At 39.1% G+C, this 14,666-nt stretch overlaps 1 protein-coding gene and 1 non-coding gene across 3 annotated transcripts; both read left to right on the top strand.

Moving 5' to 3' along the window:
* The first annotated feature begins 890 nt into the window (after positions 1 to 890).
* Positions 891 to 2,144, top strand: LOC6739797 (60S ribosomal protein L15). 2 transcript variants are annotated; one of them, XM_016168967.2, is made up of 4 exons: positions 959 to 977; positions 1,207 to 1,216; positions 1,285 to 1,611; positions 1,783 to 2,144. In XM_016168967.2, exons 3-4 carry the CDS (start codon positions 1,303 to 1,305, stop codon positions 2,086 to 2,088), a joined length of 615 nt encoding a protein of 204 aa, XP_016022751.1. In that variant the 5' UTR covers positions 959 to 977; positions 1,207 to 1,216; positions 1,285 to 1,302; the 3' UTR covers positions 2,089 to 2,144. The 2 variants fall into 2 exon arrangements, with proteins under 2 accessions (XP_016022750.1, XP_016022751.1); XM_016168966.3 differs by lacking the exon at positions 1,207 to 1,216 and having other exon boundaries at positions 891 to 977.
* Positions 1,078 to 1,146, top strand: LOC120285685. Its single transcript, XR_005544910.1, has one exon. It is a non-coding gene; the product is annotated as a small nucleolar RNA Me18S-Gm1358 (small nucleolar RNA).
* Positions 2,145 to 14,666: the final 12,522 nt, after the last annotated feature.

The following is a 14,666-nucleotide window of genomic DNA, read 5'->3' as shown; positions in this document are numbered from 1 at the left end:
AAACAGTTTTGGATATTTTTTCATAATTTTATTAGTCGTGTAAATTTCTATTGATATATAAATCTTTTTGCCACGCCCACTTTAACGTTATAAAGCCGCCGAATCGGTCATGACCACACCTTGAAACAGTTTTTAAATTTTGTTTCTTATTTTTTCCCAATATTTATCGATATCCCATAAAATTATATAATTTTTTGTTCGCATTCACCAGCTAGTCTGATAGTTGGAGAACTCGACTATAGCATTCACACTTGTTTCATATTAAATCAGATCTTATTTACTAAAGGAAGAAAAGTACTTAGTGGTTTATTTGTGTTTAATCCACACGATCAACGAACAAAAAATTTCTATTTGGCACGGAGTCGACGTACGTAGCCAAAATTTATCGCAAAGGTTGCCATACTGTTGGGGTAACGAAACAGGCAGGTAAAAATATTTATAGCATATAGTGATATGTCTTAAATAATTTAGTGGAGGTAAAAGAGTGTTGTTCGTAAATAATGCTATACAATTTAATTACTCAAAAGTTCAAAGTGTAGTGAAAAAGTTAGAAATAAAACTGTGAAAATTATGGTAGATCTTTTGTATGGAAAACAATTGCAAACAGCAAGTTCTGCCTTCTCCTGACTTCAAAACAAACAAACAAAAAAATAAGTCAGTTGTTTGAGCAGCTAGAAACGAAAAGTAGCAAAATAGCATATAAACATATCATAGCACGATAGCAACAATTTTTTTTAAAACCAGAGTACCCAATAACGAAATCAAAAGTCTTTGCCCAAATCGAATTCGAAAAAATATATTAAGATTACTGGAACAAGCTGGGATGCCTTATAAATATTACAATTTTGTGAGAAAGGGGTATAATTGCGTTTTACTCGTGTTTCATGCATTATGGTAATTATATCCCAAAGCAACTCTGAGCTAGTTTCTCGTGTGATCCAAGTCATTGCTTCCTTCTTTTGGATTTTTGCCGTGCTGTAAGTTGGTTGTGCATGTGGCATAATAATTTTTTTTTTACCGCGAAATCATTCCGGGAATAAATTTATATATTATTTTTGGTCTTTTTAAAATCCTTTTAAGTTTATATGATGATATTTTCCATGCACCACTCTGAGTTCAGTGTAGATTATGGATATCTGACCGATGTTATGTTCGTTTTCATTCACATTGCTATGTAACATTGATACGTATTATTATCTGTTCTAGATTGTAATATGTACAGTTTAAAAAGTTGATGGACCGATGATGTGACAGTTATAAAATAAATAATGAATTTGTTACTAGGTCTATCAAATTGCAGAGATGGGGGCTTATCGGTACATGCAGGAACTTTATAGGAAGAAGCAGAGCGATGTGATGCGGTACTTGCTACGTATTCGCGTTTGGCAATACCGCCAACTAACGAAATTGCATCGTTCGCCAAGACCTACTCGCCCGGATAAAGCAAGACGTTTAGGATACAGAGCTAAACAGGGGTTCGTGATTTATAGAATCCGTGTTCGCCGCGGAGGTCGCAAGCGTCCAGTTCCCAAAGGATGCACTTATGGCAAGCCGAAGAGTCATGGCGTAAACCAATTAAAGCCCTATCGTGGTTTGCAATCCATTGCTGAGGTAAGAAAACGCGTACTTGCTAACACAACTTTAAACAAATTGATGACAACACCTTTTGACATACAATATGTGTTGACATAAACTTCCTTAGATGTCTGAAATATTCTTGTCCAATTGAGAGGTCCCCACCAAAAAACACTGAAATATATCATGGATTTTATTTTCTTGTAGGAACGTGTTGGTCGTAGACTTGGCGGATTGCGAGTTTTGAACTCGTATTGGATTGCGCAAGATGCTTCTTATAAATATTTTGAGGTAATCTTAATTGACACTCACCACAGTGCTATTCGTCGTGATCCAAAGATCAACTGGATCTGCAAGCATGTTCACAAGCATCGTGAATTGCGTGGCCTTACATCAGCTGGAAAGAGTTCACGCGGCATTGGCAAGGGATATAGATACTCCCAGACTATTGGTGGATCTAGGCGTGCTGCTTGGAAGCGCAAGAACCGTGAGCACATGCACAGAAAACGATAAATTGTGAAGCATTTATTTTATCGGTTAAATAAAGCACTTCGTGCATGCAAAGAACATATCTAAAAAACAATTTTTTTTTGATTAGACCTTATGAACGCAAAAATAGATATGTATAGTAACATGTTTCCCATTTTTGGTTTGGCATCTTGATTTATTAGGATTTTTTTTTTATTGGTTTAAAACATAGAATATCTTTCATTTACATTACAATTTTCGGCAAGACTCCAATTCTTTTACAACAATTTGAAATACATGTATATGTATATACAATACAATACATACAATATATGTATCTTGTTGTATGAAAGTCCCTAAAGCACGGGTCTAAGAAAAAAGTACCTCAAAGTTGAGCAAAAAATGTCAAATAAATGTTCAAAAGTGAGGGCTTGACTTTTGGGACGTTTGTAGGTATAAGAACGGGCGTGACGGTTTGTATATAAAAAATATCAAAACGCTTTTGAAAAGTGTGGGCGTGACAACATTCGGATACAAAATTGCGCTGCGCCTATGTCTCTGGAAGCTGCATTTTTAATCCCAAGATTCTATCTTACATAGTTCCTAAATCGATACGTTCATACGGACAGACGAGCATGGCCAGATAGCTCGGCTTTTAATTCCTTTTCCCTATTTCCTTTATTTTTAAGAAATCTGGTATTCCCTTCTAGTCGACGAGTAATGGGTGTAAAAAAGTTGTTTTATTTGCTCGCCAATTTGGATTTACATATACATACATATGTACTTGTAACCTGGAATACACTCAACTTAGACTTTTATTATAGTCGAGCGTTTACTTTTGAACTTACTTCCAAGATCAATTATGTTCAATCAACTGGATTGGAAGCTCAATAAAATCTCAGTTTGAATATCATGATTATTCATAAAATAAGGAATCTACGTTTGATAGAATGATATTAGCATCAATCTATTCGGTTCAATCTACTTTTGAGAAACCTGGAAAAAATAAATCAATTTTAATCTATTTCTTAATTCAAAAATAAGCCTTCAAAGGTGTTAAAAAGCCTTTTTTGACAATATTATTTGGAGCAATATTCACAGTTTATTTCATGTGCATGTGCACTAGTTATGAAATGAATGACAAGGGAGACTTAATTGCAGGGCGATCTGCAGAACGAGTATCGAAAAGGGGCAACCACGACTATAGCAGAGAGTTGCGAGCCATGGTGCTTCCTCGGCTTATCTGCAAATGTATATATTATGTACATAGATGAGATACGATTTAATAGCATGGATGTGGACAATTTAGTCACCAAAGGTAACATGTTTACAATAAAACAATTTAAGAACTGCTGGCGACTGCGAGACCAGACTCATTACTTAATTTTTGTAAAATTGTTTACTTCTACTCTTATATTGCATATCGCTCTATTTAGATTGCGATTTTCTATCCCTTCTACTCATTCATATCCCTTGATTCGCAAGTTTCCTTAATATACGTAGCTTTTAGAACGATTGGTATATGTATAAAGGTTAAAGGGTATATATATAAAGGGTATTATTAAGCTTCCAATCAAGTATATAAACGTTGTTGTTTCAGTAACACCCTTCAAGCTATTTTGTAGTGTACGCAGATTATATAAGCGGAGTATCCATAGGCAAGACTTGTCTTAATAAACATACTTTTGAAAACTTCTGGCTGTTCCTTTAATATTCATTATTTCCTCTATGATTACCGCCAACTACAAATGCGTACTAAAAAGGTATTTTCATTTTTTTCTCAGAAGTATCAGACAACTACATTATATAACTGTCATAGGAACATTTAAAAAACTGTAGCTTCGGCTTGCCGAATCAAGCCGAAATTATAAGTGGTACAAAACGGCCTGGTGACTGGTCCGAGTTTTTCGGGAGTCGAAGATGAGCTGCTGCGTTTATATTAATTTATACTACTCCACTACTACTATTGGGGTGGGTTTTTTTTTGATGCCGCTTTAATATAATTGCTACATGAAGTACTTAGGTTTAGTTGTTGTTCCTGTCCTTAACCACGATACCTATAGAATCAAGAAAATTTATGTGATCATACCCAAATTGACATTGTCGGTGTTTACGTAGGCACCCCTTAGCTATTTACTAGATACTATTTATTTTTAGTTACAGCTGGTAAAAGGTTAGTTAGTGTCTTTGGTAAAAGGGTATACTAGATTCGTTGAAAAGTATGGAACAGGTAGAAGGACCATTCCGACCATTAAAGTATATATAGTCTTGATCAGGATCAATAGCCGATCGATCTAGACATGTTCATCTGTCCGTATGAACGTCAAGATCTCAGGAACTCTAAAATATGTATATAAGGTAGAGATTCAGCATACAGATTCCAGAGACAAAGACGCAGCTTAAATTTGTTGACCTATGTTGCCCCGCCCACTGTAACTTTCACAAACCCTACAAAACTACCGAGCCCACAATTTTGATAAATGTGTTGATATTTTTTTAAAAATTTTTATTAGTCCTGTAAATTTTTATCGATGTGCAAAAAAAATTTATGCCACGCCCTAAAACCGCCAAAAAAGGCAAAGAGAGCAGAGTGAAACTTTGTGCGAAATCGCTGACAAAGCACACTAGAATGCTATTTACAGAACTCCAAAACTTGACTCTAAACATTACATTAGCCAAACCCCCACAATCCTTGATCATACCGATTTGAAATCTCTCGTCAAGCAAGGCTCTCCTATAGTAAGCTTAATAGAAGCCTATAGAATCAGGGTCTCCAGTCCGCAAGCATCATGCATATCTTAATAGCCAACCCAAGAGTTAAGTTCAGGTGCAAGAAGGCCGCCCTCTACCTTGTCCTCCCATCACCACATCAAAGACACTAGAATAACAAGATGCGTAACTCCATACGATTGTTTGGCACGCGATTTTTTGGCCGTGGCTCTAGAGGTGGCTCCAGGCTCTCTCGAGTTTTTGTTCGAGAGCAAGAGAGCGGAGAGCGCTACAGAGAACAGCTCTTTTCTACGCATACAGTGATAGCAGACAACTGTATGTGTGCACACGTATGCTCATGCATTGTAAATTTGACAAAATATGCCCTTCACCTTAAAAGTTCGTTGACTCTAAATCTATATTATTTTTTATCAATTGGCACAATTCGAAAAATTCTTGTTTTGCATTGCCTTAACGTTATTATTATTTAAATAAAGCTTAGAAATAGTAATAGCCGAATCATAATATCACAAAATAAATTTTAAAAATGACTTTATAGTAGAATATTTGTTATTAGAGTATTCAGCGTGCGACGTGTGAAAAATTAATTAAGGTAATGATTGTCGAGTGCTTGTGTCCGCACTTCGTGCCTCCAGATATGACTCTTGCAATAAGCCGTTTTCATAATTTTATTTCTTTTATAAATTTTTATTTTCTAATACGTATTATTTTTATGAAATATTTATTTCCCATTAAAATGCCTTTTTTTTGGAAAATTTATGTTTAATTTCCTTTGTATTTGCTTTAATTATTTAGTATATTTATTAAGTCATATGACTTAATATGATGGATGTAAATGATCCATTTTTGTTATTTAAAATACGCATTATATTCAGTTGTTTTTCAGTTTTATATTTTCTTTTGGTCTATCGAATTTTTTCCCCGCGCACTTTTGGGTGGGAAGAAAAAGGTCTAATAAATATAGGACCCCTTTACAATTGTAATGGCCTCCCCGTGGCCCCACGTGGAGCGGTGATTTTAACAAACGAATTTAAAAAACTTTAAAATTATAGTCAGGGCGCGAATTTTTAATTATTATTTTAGTTCTTCATATTGCTACGAAATTGGCCACAACTCCAAATATGTAAATTCGTTTCTTCGATCAGAATTGATTTCGGCCCGAAAATCGTCTTCTAGCACAACACGCACACATATACGCGTTCTTGACTCTTGTTTTTACTCACACAAGCAAGCAAATTATATTTTTAGATTTCTTACGCTCTCAGCGTAAGCGAGCGGAAAGAAAGCAAATTTGGCCTTCTCCAAAAAAGTGGCTGCATAGTACCAAACCAATTTATGGCCGTTACGCATCTTGTTATTCTAGTGTCTTTGACCACATCATGGGTCAATGGCGGAATGCAAGGATGACACCTTTGCAGTCAGTGGATGCACTGATACCACACACCACACGTTCTGCGAACGATCTTGCCGAGATTCATAGGCGCGTTCTCTCCATGCGGGAAACTATGCGCAGTGCCACACTCAACCTAGCCACCTGCGAAAAATAATGCCTGTAGATGACGGTGTTGTGATAATCAACGAAGCAACAGCCCGCGTTTGCTCAGATGGCGGACCTGAGACTCTGATAGAGGGAACGCACCTGGTGACCTTTGAACAAACGGCGACCATCAACGGCTCCCAGTTCGTAAACTTACGGACGGCAACCGGGAGTTGTCAGGTCGCCACTACTCAACATTGTCGGTCACGACCCGGTGCTCAGCATCGCTGTGCTACACCGGATGAACAACGAAAACTTACGCTCCATCCAAAGTTTTAGGGAAAAGGTTGAATCAGCAGGTTCGCCTAGGTTCTGGTTTGCAGCTGGTATCATCCTGGACGTCGGTCTGCTTGGCTCTTTCTTACTTTACCTGGCATTAAGAAGGAGATGAGCTTCCAAGGAGATTCATCGGACCATCGACAAGTTTAGCTTGACCGAGGACGGTCAAACTTCTTATACTTCTTATACTTCTTTTACCCTAGCAACTAAGTAGCTCTCTTTAAAAAATGCTGACACGCCAGAGTTGGGTTCAGTGCTCTGCGCTAAGAACGTCCGGCAGCGGAAAGCTGACGCTTCTTTGTTGGAGTGTTTCGCTGCTCCGCAAGGAATGATGAGTCAGCTTGCCGCTTATGACTTCGTGGCGTGATGCATTGTAGCGTATTACTGAATATTGTCAGTTCTTCAGTTCTTTTCAAGTCCTTGAATAAATCACTGCATTGCTCCGGCACATAGCCGTAAATATCTTTGTTATAATTAACGAACACTTTGCCACGTCACAAGGCTAGTAATATCAACCAAGGCGGCGAAGTCAAGACTGGGAACAACAAACCTGGGACATAAGTGTCTCACCACGACTGTGTAAGGGAATAAACCTCTTCAAGAAGACTCTAGATCATCGGTTAAGGAGACTTATTTACCAGGCGCTCAATTTCACCACGAACATTTTTGCGTTTATTTATTTAATATCTGCCCCAATCATTAAATGGTTTGGTGGGTGACATTGACATAAGGAGATACTACATGTATTTGGGGCGGGATTTTTATTTATTGGTTATTGTAGTGGTAGATCAGGGGGATGTTTCCTCATTAGACCTTTGTGTGTTAAGAATGTTGGCTCCGCTTAGCGTGACTGGTGGGCAGTCTCCTCTTCGTAGTGAGAAGGTTGTTTGGGTAGATTTTTCCGCGTTCACAACGATGTTCCATCTTTTAATCCAGGGATGTAGCGCGTCCAGTTACCCTTGTATAATGTCGGAGGCTTCTTGTGGGTCATAAGTGGCTATCGTTAAGTTCTTGGAGGGAAGGAGAGAAAGGTCTGCGGTATATAGGGTGTACAGGATTGGTCCGAGCACGCTGCCTTGCGGAACTCTAGCTCTGATAGAACAGCTTGCTCCAGCCGAACTTTTGGGTCGATGCGGAGTAGTTTGAAATTCTGTGTTGCTTCCTCGGGTAGCCCGTGTTTCCTCTTTCAAGGGAATCGATCGCCCAGCGATTTCTCGCAGTCTAAGATAAGAAACGGCGTGCCCTTAACGTGCACAATGCTATTAAAAGTCTTTTGACAATTTGATATTCAATAATTACCTTGCCGACTCGGCAATTCACTGCCGCTTATTAATTGACGCTTGTTTGTGGCCTTTTAATAATGATGCCGAAATAATATGTGGATTAAGGTTGGAAGCACATGTGATGGTACTAAAGTTTTTTCTTAATTTGCCTGTTCGTTGGTCGTATCTCTGCTGGGATTAGACCAAACTTGTCTACTTGACGATCACCGAAAGAAAAGATCGAAGCGACATCCAAAATTCCGAGTCAATATTCACCAGCTGGTCAAAAATAATTTTGATGACGCAAATCATGGTGATTTTGAACAGTCTTGGTATATGGGGCCCTTACACCACCAGATAATCTAACGAGAGGAAGAAAATAGGCACGATTAGCTGGAACTTGCTTCGCAGATATTTCGCGTTCCTACACTGTTCCTATTATTTGTCACTTTGAAAACTGTGGCCCTAATTTCTAATTAAAATTCTTCGACAAATTACTTAGGTAAAAGGGACTCTTAAACACCGCCTTCTTTGTACGAGACCGGCTTAGATTGCAAATTGTATTGTGTCGCATTACGCTCATAAGCCGAAATGCTATTTTGCTTTATATCTTCGCGTAACCAATGTAGTTTATCCTGACAATTTAAAAGAGGAGATTCTTTTAAGATATATAGCTTTCTCAAAAACTTATTATCTCTGGCATGATTAATCAAATTTAAACAAAACTTCAAGCTCATTAGACTTGAACTGAGATCCCTTGTTGCTTACGATGGTCTACGATGTTCCAAATTTATCAAAAATTTTATTCCCTAGAAAATCTATAACCGCGGAAGCAGTAAATTTCAGGGTCAAAAATTCGGGATAACGCATCTGGAACAATGTGATCTTTCCCTTTACGAAACTGTGAACATGAAAGCTTGCAATCTAAAAATCCGACGCGCCAATCTTCCTGAAATATTTTGTTGGCGCAAAAGCCAGAGAAGGCTTGTCGCTACTTCAAAAGGCTATAATTCCAAGTAACACCGGAATTTTTCGATCGCTAATATGATCGCCAGGTACTTGCGTTCTGTTACGCTATAGTTCCGTTGCGATTACTAGAATTAACTTGACGTGGACTTCACAACTAATTCTTTTTTGTCATGTTTTGCTTATTTATTGAATCTTCCCTTTTACTTAAGAGACAACAATAAGTTGAAAACAATAAGTTTTCAAATCTTATTCTAAACTATCTAAATATCATTTTATGAGATGATTCGTGCTGTGTGGCCTAACAAATTTAACGCTGGGCTGGTTGGTCGATCCGGTGCAGTCGGCTTTGGCTGCATACTCGAATAAGTTTTCTTGCTAGATGATTTGGATGCGAAGCTAGTTTTTCATTGTATTTTACTTTCTTCTCTGCTATTGTCTCAATGACAAGTTTTATTTGTAAGTCTCTGTGTATATTCTCTTTCCAGTAATGATTCTCAGAAATATAGACTGTGCTCGCTGTACTATGTCGATGTTGCTTCTCGATGCGTTGACCCATAGCTCGGAGCCATAGGTCCATATGGGGTTTAAAACGTAGTTATATAAGAGGACTTTGTACTCCAAACGTAGGGGAGAGCGAACGTATATAAGCCAGTGTAGATCCCTTGCTTTTAGTCTGAGGGGCGTCGCCTTTGCCTCTATGTGTTTCCGCCAGGTGAGACGCTTGCCCAGATGAATACCTCAGTATAAGGGTTGGCAGGTTTGTTTGTTTGTTTAGGGTAAATGTTACCTGTTTGCACTTTCCTTCGTTTACTCGTATGCGCCCTTTTGCAAGCCATTGTTCTAGACAAGTTAGATGGCGTGCTAGTTGCATCGTAGCTTTTACTGGGCATCTGGATCGACTTAGTATTGCAGTGTCATCAGCGAATGTGGATATCGTTAGCTGGTAGTTAGCTGGTAGATGTCCGCCGTGTATAGGCTGTATAGAATTGGGCCCAGAACACTTCCTCGAGGCACTCCGGCTTCTATAGTACAATCGTTTGAAATGCCTGAACTGCATCTAACCGCGAACACTCTTTAATAATGGTAAGACTTTAGAACCGTATGTATGTTTTGAGGCAGCAGTTTGATTATTTTGAACATAAGTCCATCCAGCCATACTCTATCGAATGCTTGTGCAACGTCTAAGAAGAGCGCTGTGCAATATTCACGGTGTTCAAAGACAGTTCGAATTTCTGTTGTGATGCGGTTAACCTGTTCAATGGCTCCATGTTTTGCCCGAAAACCAAATTGGTGCGATGGGAGTGTGTTGTATGTTTTGAGGTGGGGGCTGATGCGTAGCAGCAGCACTTTTGCAAATAGCTTGGATAGACAAGTAAGTAAGCTTATTGGCCTGTATGATGATGGCTGTGTTTTGTCTTTCCCAGGCTTAGGGATCATAATTATAATTGATTTCTTCCACTTTTGAGGGAAGTATCCAATTTTAGTAATTGCGTTGAAGAGCAAGCAGATTCGTAGAACTGCACACATTCGGAGCTCGATTATAATTTTCGGGGTTATTATGTCGTAGCCACGCGAAGCTGCTTTTAATTTACTCTTTGCGTTAGGTGATCTGTGCTCCTGCCACTCCTTTCGATGTCGTCGTTTTTCAAGCACAAGCTGCTCAATATCTCTACTCGTCTTGTTAAACTGTATACTACATAAATGGTTGTCTTGTGGAGTTGACGCTTTTGCTGCTGCGACAAGTATTGATTCTATATCACCAGCAAGCTGATCAATGTCTTGCTCGGTTTCCAGGGGGCTAGAAAAGCCGGTATGGGAACAAACATATTTTTTGTACCTCCCCAGTTGGAGGTTTATAGTGGTACATCGTAAGCAGTCTTCTTGCCAATTACCAAGAAAGTGGTGCTTATTTCGAAATCGTATTAGTATCCCAGTGCCTCCATGGGCCTTGCCATCGGGGTGATTCGTAAAGTAAAATTTTATGTCCTGGTATTTGGAAGTTGTACTTAAGGTAAGGTGAATCTCTGAAAGTAGCATAACGTCAATGTTTCTGTCTGCTAAGAACTGAGCAAGTTCTAGCTTGTGCCGCGACACGCCATTAGCGTTCCAGGTAGCTATTATTAAGGGAGTCATAATCCTGTTTTAGAAGAAACGAGCATTTGAATAAGGATGTTTTGGTTCCTCATAAGATCTTGCATAGTTTCTTGCATGAAGGTCATAAAGTCTTTCATGCTTTGCTGCATCGAGAGCATAATCGCTTCAAAGACAATAGGCTGCTGTTGCATGTTCTGTGTGTTTATTTGTCTATTTGTGTTTATTTGGTGAATTTTATGCTGGACGCTGGAGCTGACTGCTGTCGGTTTTTGGATCCCTGATTTTAGTACACTTGCAAAGACGAAGGGATGTTAGTTGTAGTCGGTTCCATTACTTTGTGAGTTGTTGGTGTGATACGATCTCGAGATGAATCCACTCGTTTGATTAGGCGACTCTTGAGTTCCTAGTAAAAAATGCATCCTCGCCAGTTGGCTGTGTGTTTTTCGCCACAGTTGCTGCATAACTTAATTGAAGTGTCGTTTATATCTTTATGACAGTTTACAGTACTGTGGGCATCGCTGCAAACGACGCAGATGGATTTTATGGTGCAGTACGCTTTGGTGTGGCCATATTCTTGACAGTTGGTGCACGGCACAGGTTGCCTGCGCTTGTGTGGCTCTTCTACGGTTATTCTTCGGTGCAGTAAATACTGTAGCTTATATATAGGATGTACTTCATTTTTGTTGTTTTTCTGACTCGATGGCTCCAGTTCGACTTTAAAGAGTGGCTGCGGCTCTTTGTTCCTGTTGAGAATGTTCCGTTTTGGCGTTGAAGTTCTTCTCCTTTAGTGCCGCGATAATTTCGGATGCTGTCACTGATGACTCTATTCCTTTAATGACAACCTGCAATCCTTTGGCACTTTTCAGCTGGTAGGTATAGTAACTCTTCCCAGCTTCGTCCAGGTACTTCGTCACTGATCGGTGGCTAGACTCATCCTGAGTCTGCACTTTCGTTTCTTGTATGTTACCCTTAGTAAGAGGTATAACATGGTACTTGTTTTCTCCGATAATTGCAGCTAGTTTGTTAATTTGATATTGTCTCACGTATATATATTGGTGGCGGCTTTATCTTCTACTGCCCCTGCTCCTGCACGTCGCAGTCCTGCACTTGAGTCATTGGAGTCCTTGTCGCGATTTATTTTCGGCTGATTACCAGCCTGCTTGTGTTGTGGGCTTAGCTTTCGCTTTATTTGGATGTAGCGATCCAGCCCTGTTTGACAAAGTTTTTTGTTTTGTTTTGGTTCTGGTCCGCTTCCGCTTTCAAGAGTCGGTGTGAGTGCTCTTGCTCTCGTTGTTGTTGGTACAGCGGAATTTTACACCGCTGTCGATTTTGAGCATAGAGTTGATGCTGGTGCTGTTGCAGTTGTTGTTGCTAAGGCTGCAGTTGCAGTAGATATCGTGATTGCTTTCCTGGTAGCTAAAGATCTTGACACCGTTTGGAATGGGGAGAGCTTGAGAGAGACGCTCTCAGCAAAGACACTAGAATAACAGGCTCGAGAGAGCCTGGAGCCACCTCTAGAGCCACGGCAAAAAAATCGCGTGCCAAAAAAATCGTATGGCGTTCCGCATTTTGTTATTCTAGTGTCTTTGCTCTCAGTGCGTTCGGGTTCATTTCGTGCAGTCATAAGCATTGGTGAGCAAGACCGCAATCGTTTGCATTCTGCAGGTGCTAGGTCATTGACCGGGTGGATGATTTGGCACTCGCGGGCGTCAGACACGACGGTGAAGTATGCAATGTTCCTGTGCAAAGAGAGTCGGCGCTCGTCTTGCTATTTTTGCCGCTGAACGCGCAATTCGCGTTGGCTCATATTAGAACGATCGATTTGTTTGTTGCCTATTTGTTTTTTAGTTTTACTTAATTATTCCACACACAGAAAATTTTGTAGTATAGCAATTTAACATTGCCAATAGCGTCGCTTTCGCTTTCGATTTATTTATTTATTTTATGTTATTAACTCTTTACTTCACTAAAATCAAATGATTTTATACGAAGCTCGATGAAAACACGTCTGTTCTCTTTGAAGCGCAGAACTATTTTGTTAATAAAATCATTTAAAGTAGCCGGATTTCCAAGTTGGTTTGGTTTTAGTTTATTTCAAACCAGCGCGAAAACTCCGCCTGCATACGGTGAATGTAAAGTTAAGAATAATGCAAACGATTGCTTAGATAAATAAGTAAATAAATGAGCAGAGGAAAACAATGATTGTTTTACATGGCCCGACAACCTATATTTTTATACTCTTAAACTAGAGAGAGGGTATACTAGATTCGTTGAAAAATGATTTACCGGCAGAAGTTAGCCTCTCGGACCATATAATCTATAAATCTTCCTGGCTATGTCTTTCTGTGCGTCCGTATGAACGTCGAGATCTCAGGAGCTATAAAAACTAGCAGGGTGAGATGAAGAATACAGATTCTAGAGACATAGACACAGCGCCAGTGTGTTTTTAAATGTTCCAACACCTACTCTTACACCCACATAACGGGCAAAGCTTTAATCAGTGTTTTGACAATTTCTATCGATACGTTAAAACAAATTTTCCACGCCCCTCAAAACCGCAAAAAAAATTAAAAAAAGCTTTAAAATGCATTTTTTAGCAAAAATTTCTACAGATATTCCTGATATTCAGGGTCTCACTTGGACAAGATGAGTAGTAGTCGGTCTCTCTTGTTCCTGACTCAACTTTTTCAGGTGCAAAAATAATTACAGTTATAAGTTGATTATAAATAACTAAACCTATCCTTTATCTCTAGTACGAGATTTTCAAATAGTTCACAATGCTACTACAACTTATAAATGATAGCGTCGAATAGTCAGATGACTATTAACGACCGAACAGGGGATTTGAAAAAATATTTTACTGACTATCAATCCAGCGAATATTAATTTGTTTCTGTAACAAAAAGAAAATGCTGTTCTCTCTATCAACTGAACCAAAATAAAAAAAATACCTCAGAGTACTTAAAATGTTTTAGAATATAGATATCGTGTCCAAGTGGAATACAGATTTTGTGTCTCAGAATACAAGGGTAGAGGGGACCCAGTCTCTCGTATCAAGAAGAATATTCTGCGATCCGAGAAGATTTTAGTCGTCTGGATAAAAGAAATCCTATTACTGAGATGACTAAGTAAATTCAAAAGGAAACATTCAAGATGAGCAGCCAGAAATCGGCAGTGCAGATCCAGGGGGAGCCGCCGATAACCCCGGGACGAAGTACCACCGGCTATCCATGCCTTGGTATGAGTAATGGTCTCATATACCACAACATTTCAAAATAACCAAGATTTGCGCCTAATAATAATTATCGAAACATTATCCGGCAACGTCATCAACATGTTTATTGACCAGGTGGTGAATTTTGGATAAGGGTTCTTCGGGTCCGCAGCATCTCGCTTCGATCTTTTCTTTCGGCGATCGATGAGCAGACAAGTTTGGTATAATCCCAGCAGAGATAAGACCAACGAACAGGCAAATTTAGAAAAATTAAGTACCATCACATGTGCTCCCAACTTGAATGCACATTTTATTCCGGCTTCATTTTTAAAAGGCCAAAAACAAGCGTCAATTAATAAACGTCAGTGTATTTTCCGTGTCGGAAAGGTAATTATTGGACAAAAAAATTGTCAAAAGAAAGAAATCGCGAGGGCAATCAATTCCCTTAAAAGAGAAAACACTGGCTACCCGAATTTGGCTGAATTTGAAATTACTCCGCGTCGACCAAAAAGCTTGGCTGGATTATTCCTGTTGGAAA

The sequence above is a fragment of the Drosophila simulans genome, unplaced genomic scaffold (assembly GCF_016746395.2).
Source record: "Drosophila simulans strain w501 unplaced genomic scaffold, Prin_Dsim_3.1 Segkk87_quiver_pilon, whole genome shotgun sequence".
NCBI lineage: Eukaryota > Metazoa > Arthropoda > Insecta > Diptera > Drosophilidae > Drosophila > Drosophila simulans.
The sequence above is the reverse complement of the archived record's forward strand: the minus strand, read 5'-3'. Positions and strand labels throughout refer to the sequence as shown.

Excerpts from the sequence above, each read along its gene's own strand:
- LOC6739797 (XM_016168966.3), top strand. The coding sequence starts at position 1,303 with ATGGGGGCTTATCGGTACATGCAGGAACTTTATAGGAAGAAGCAGAGC. Across the intron at positions 1,612-1,782 it reads GTTTGCAATCCATTGCTGAG|GAACGTGTTGGTCGTAGACT; the intron begins GTAAGAAAACGC and ends ATTTTCTTGTAG.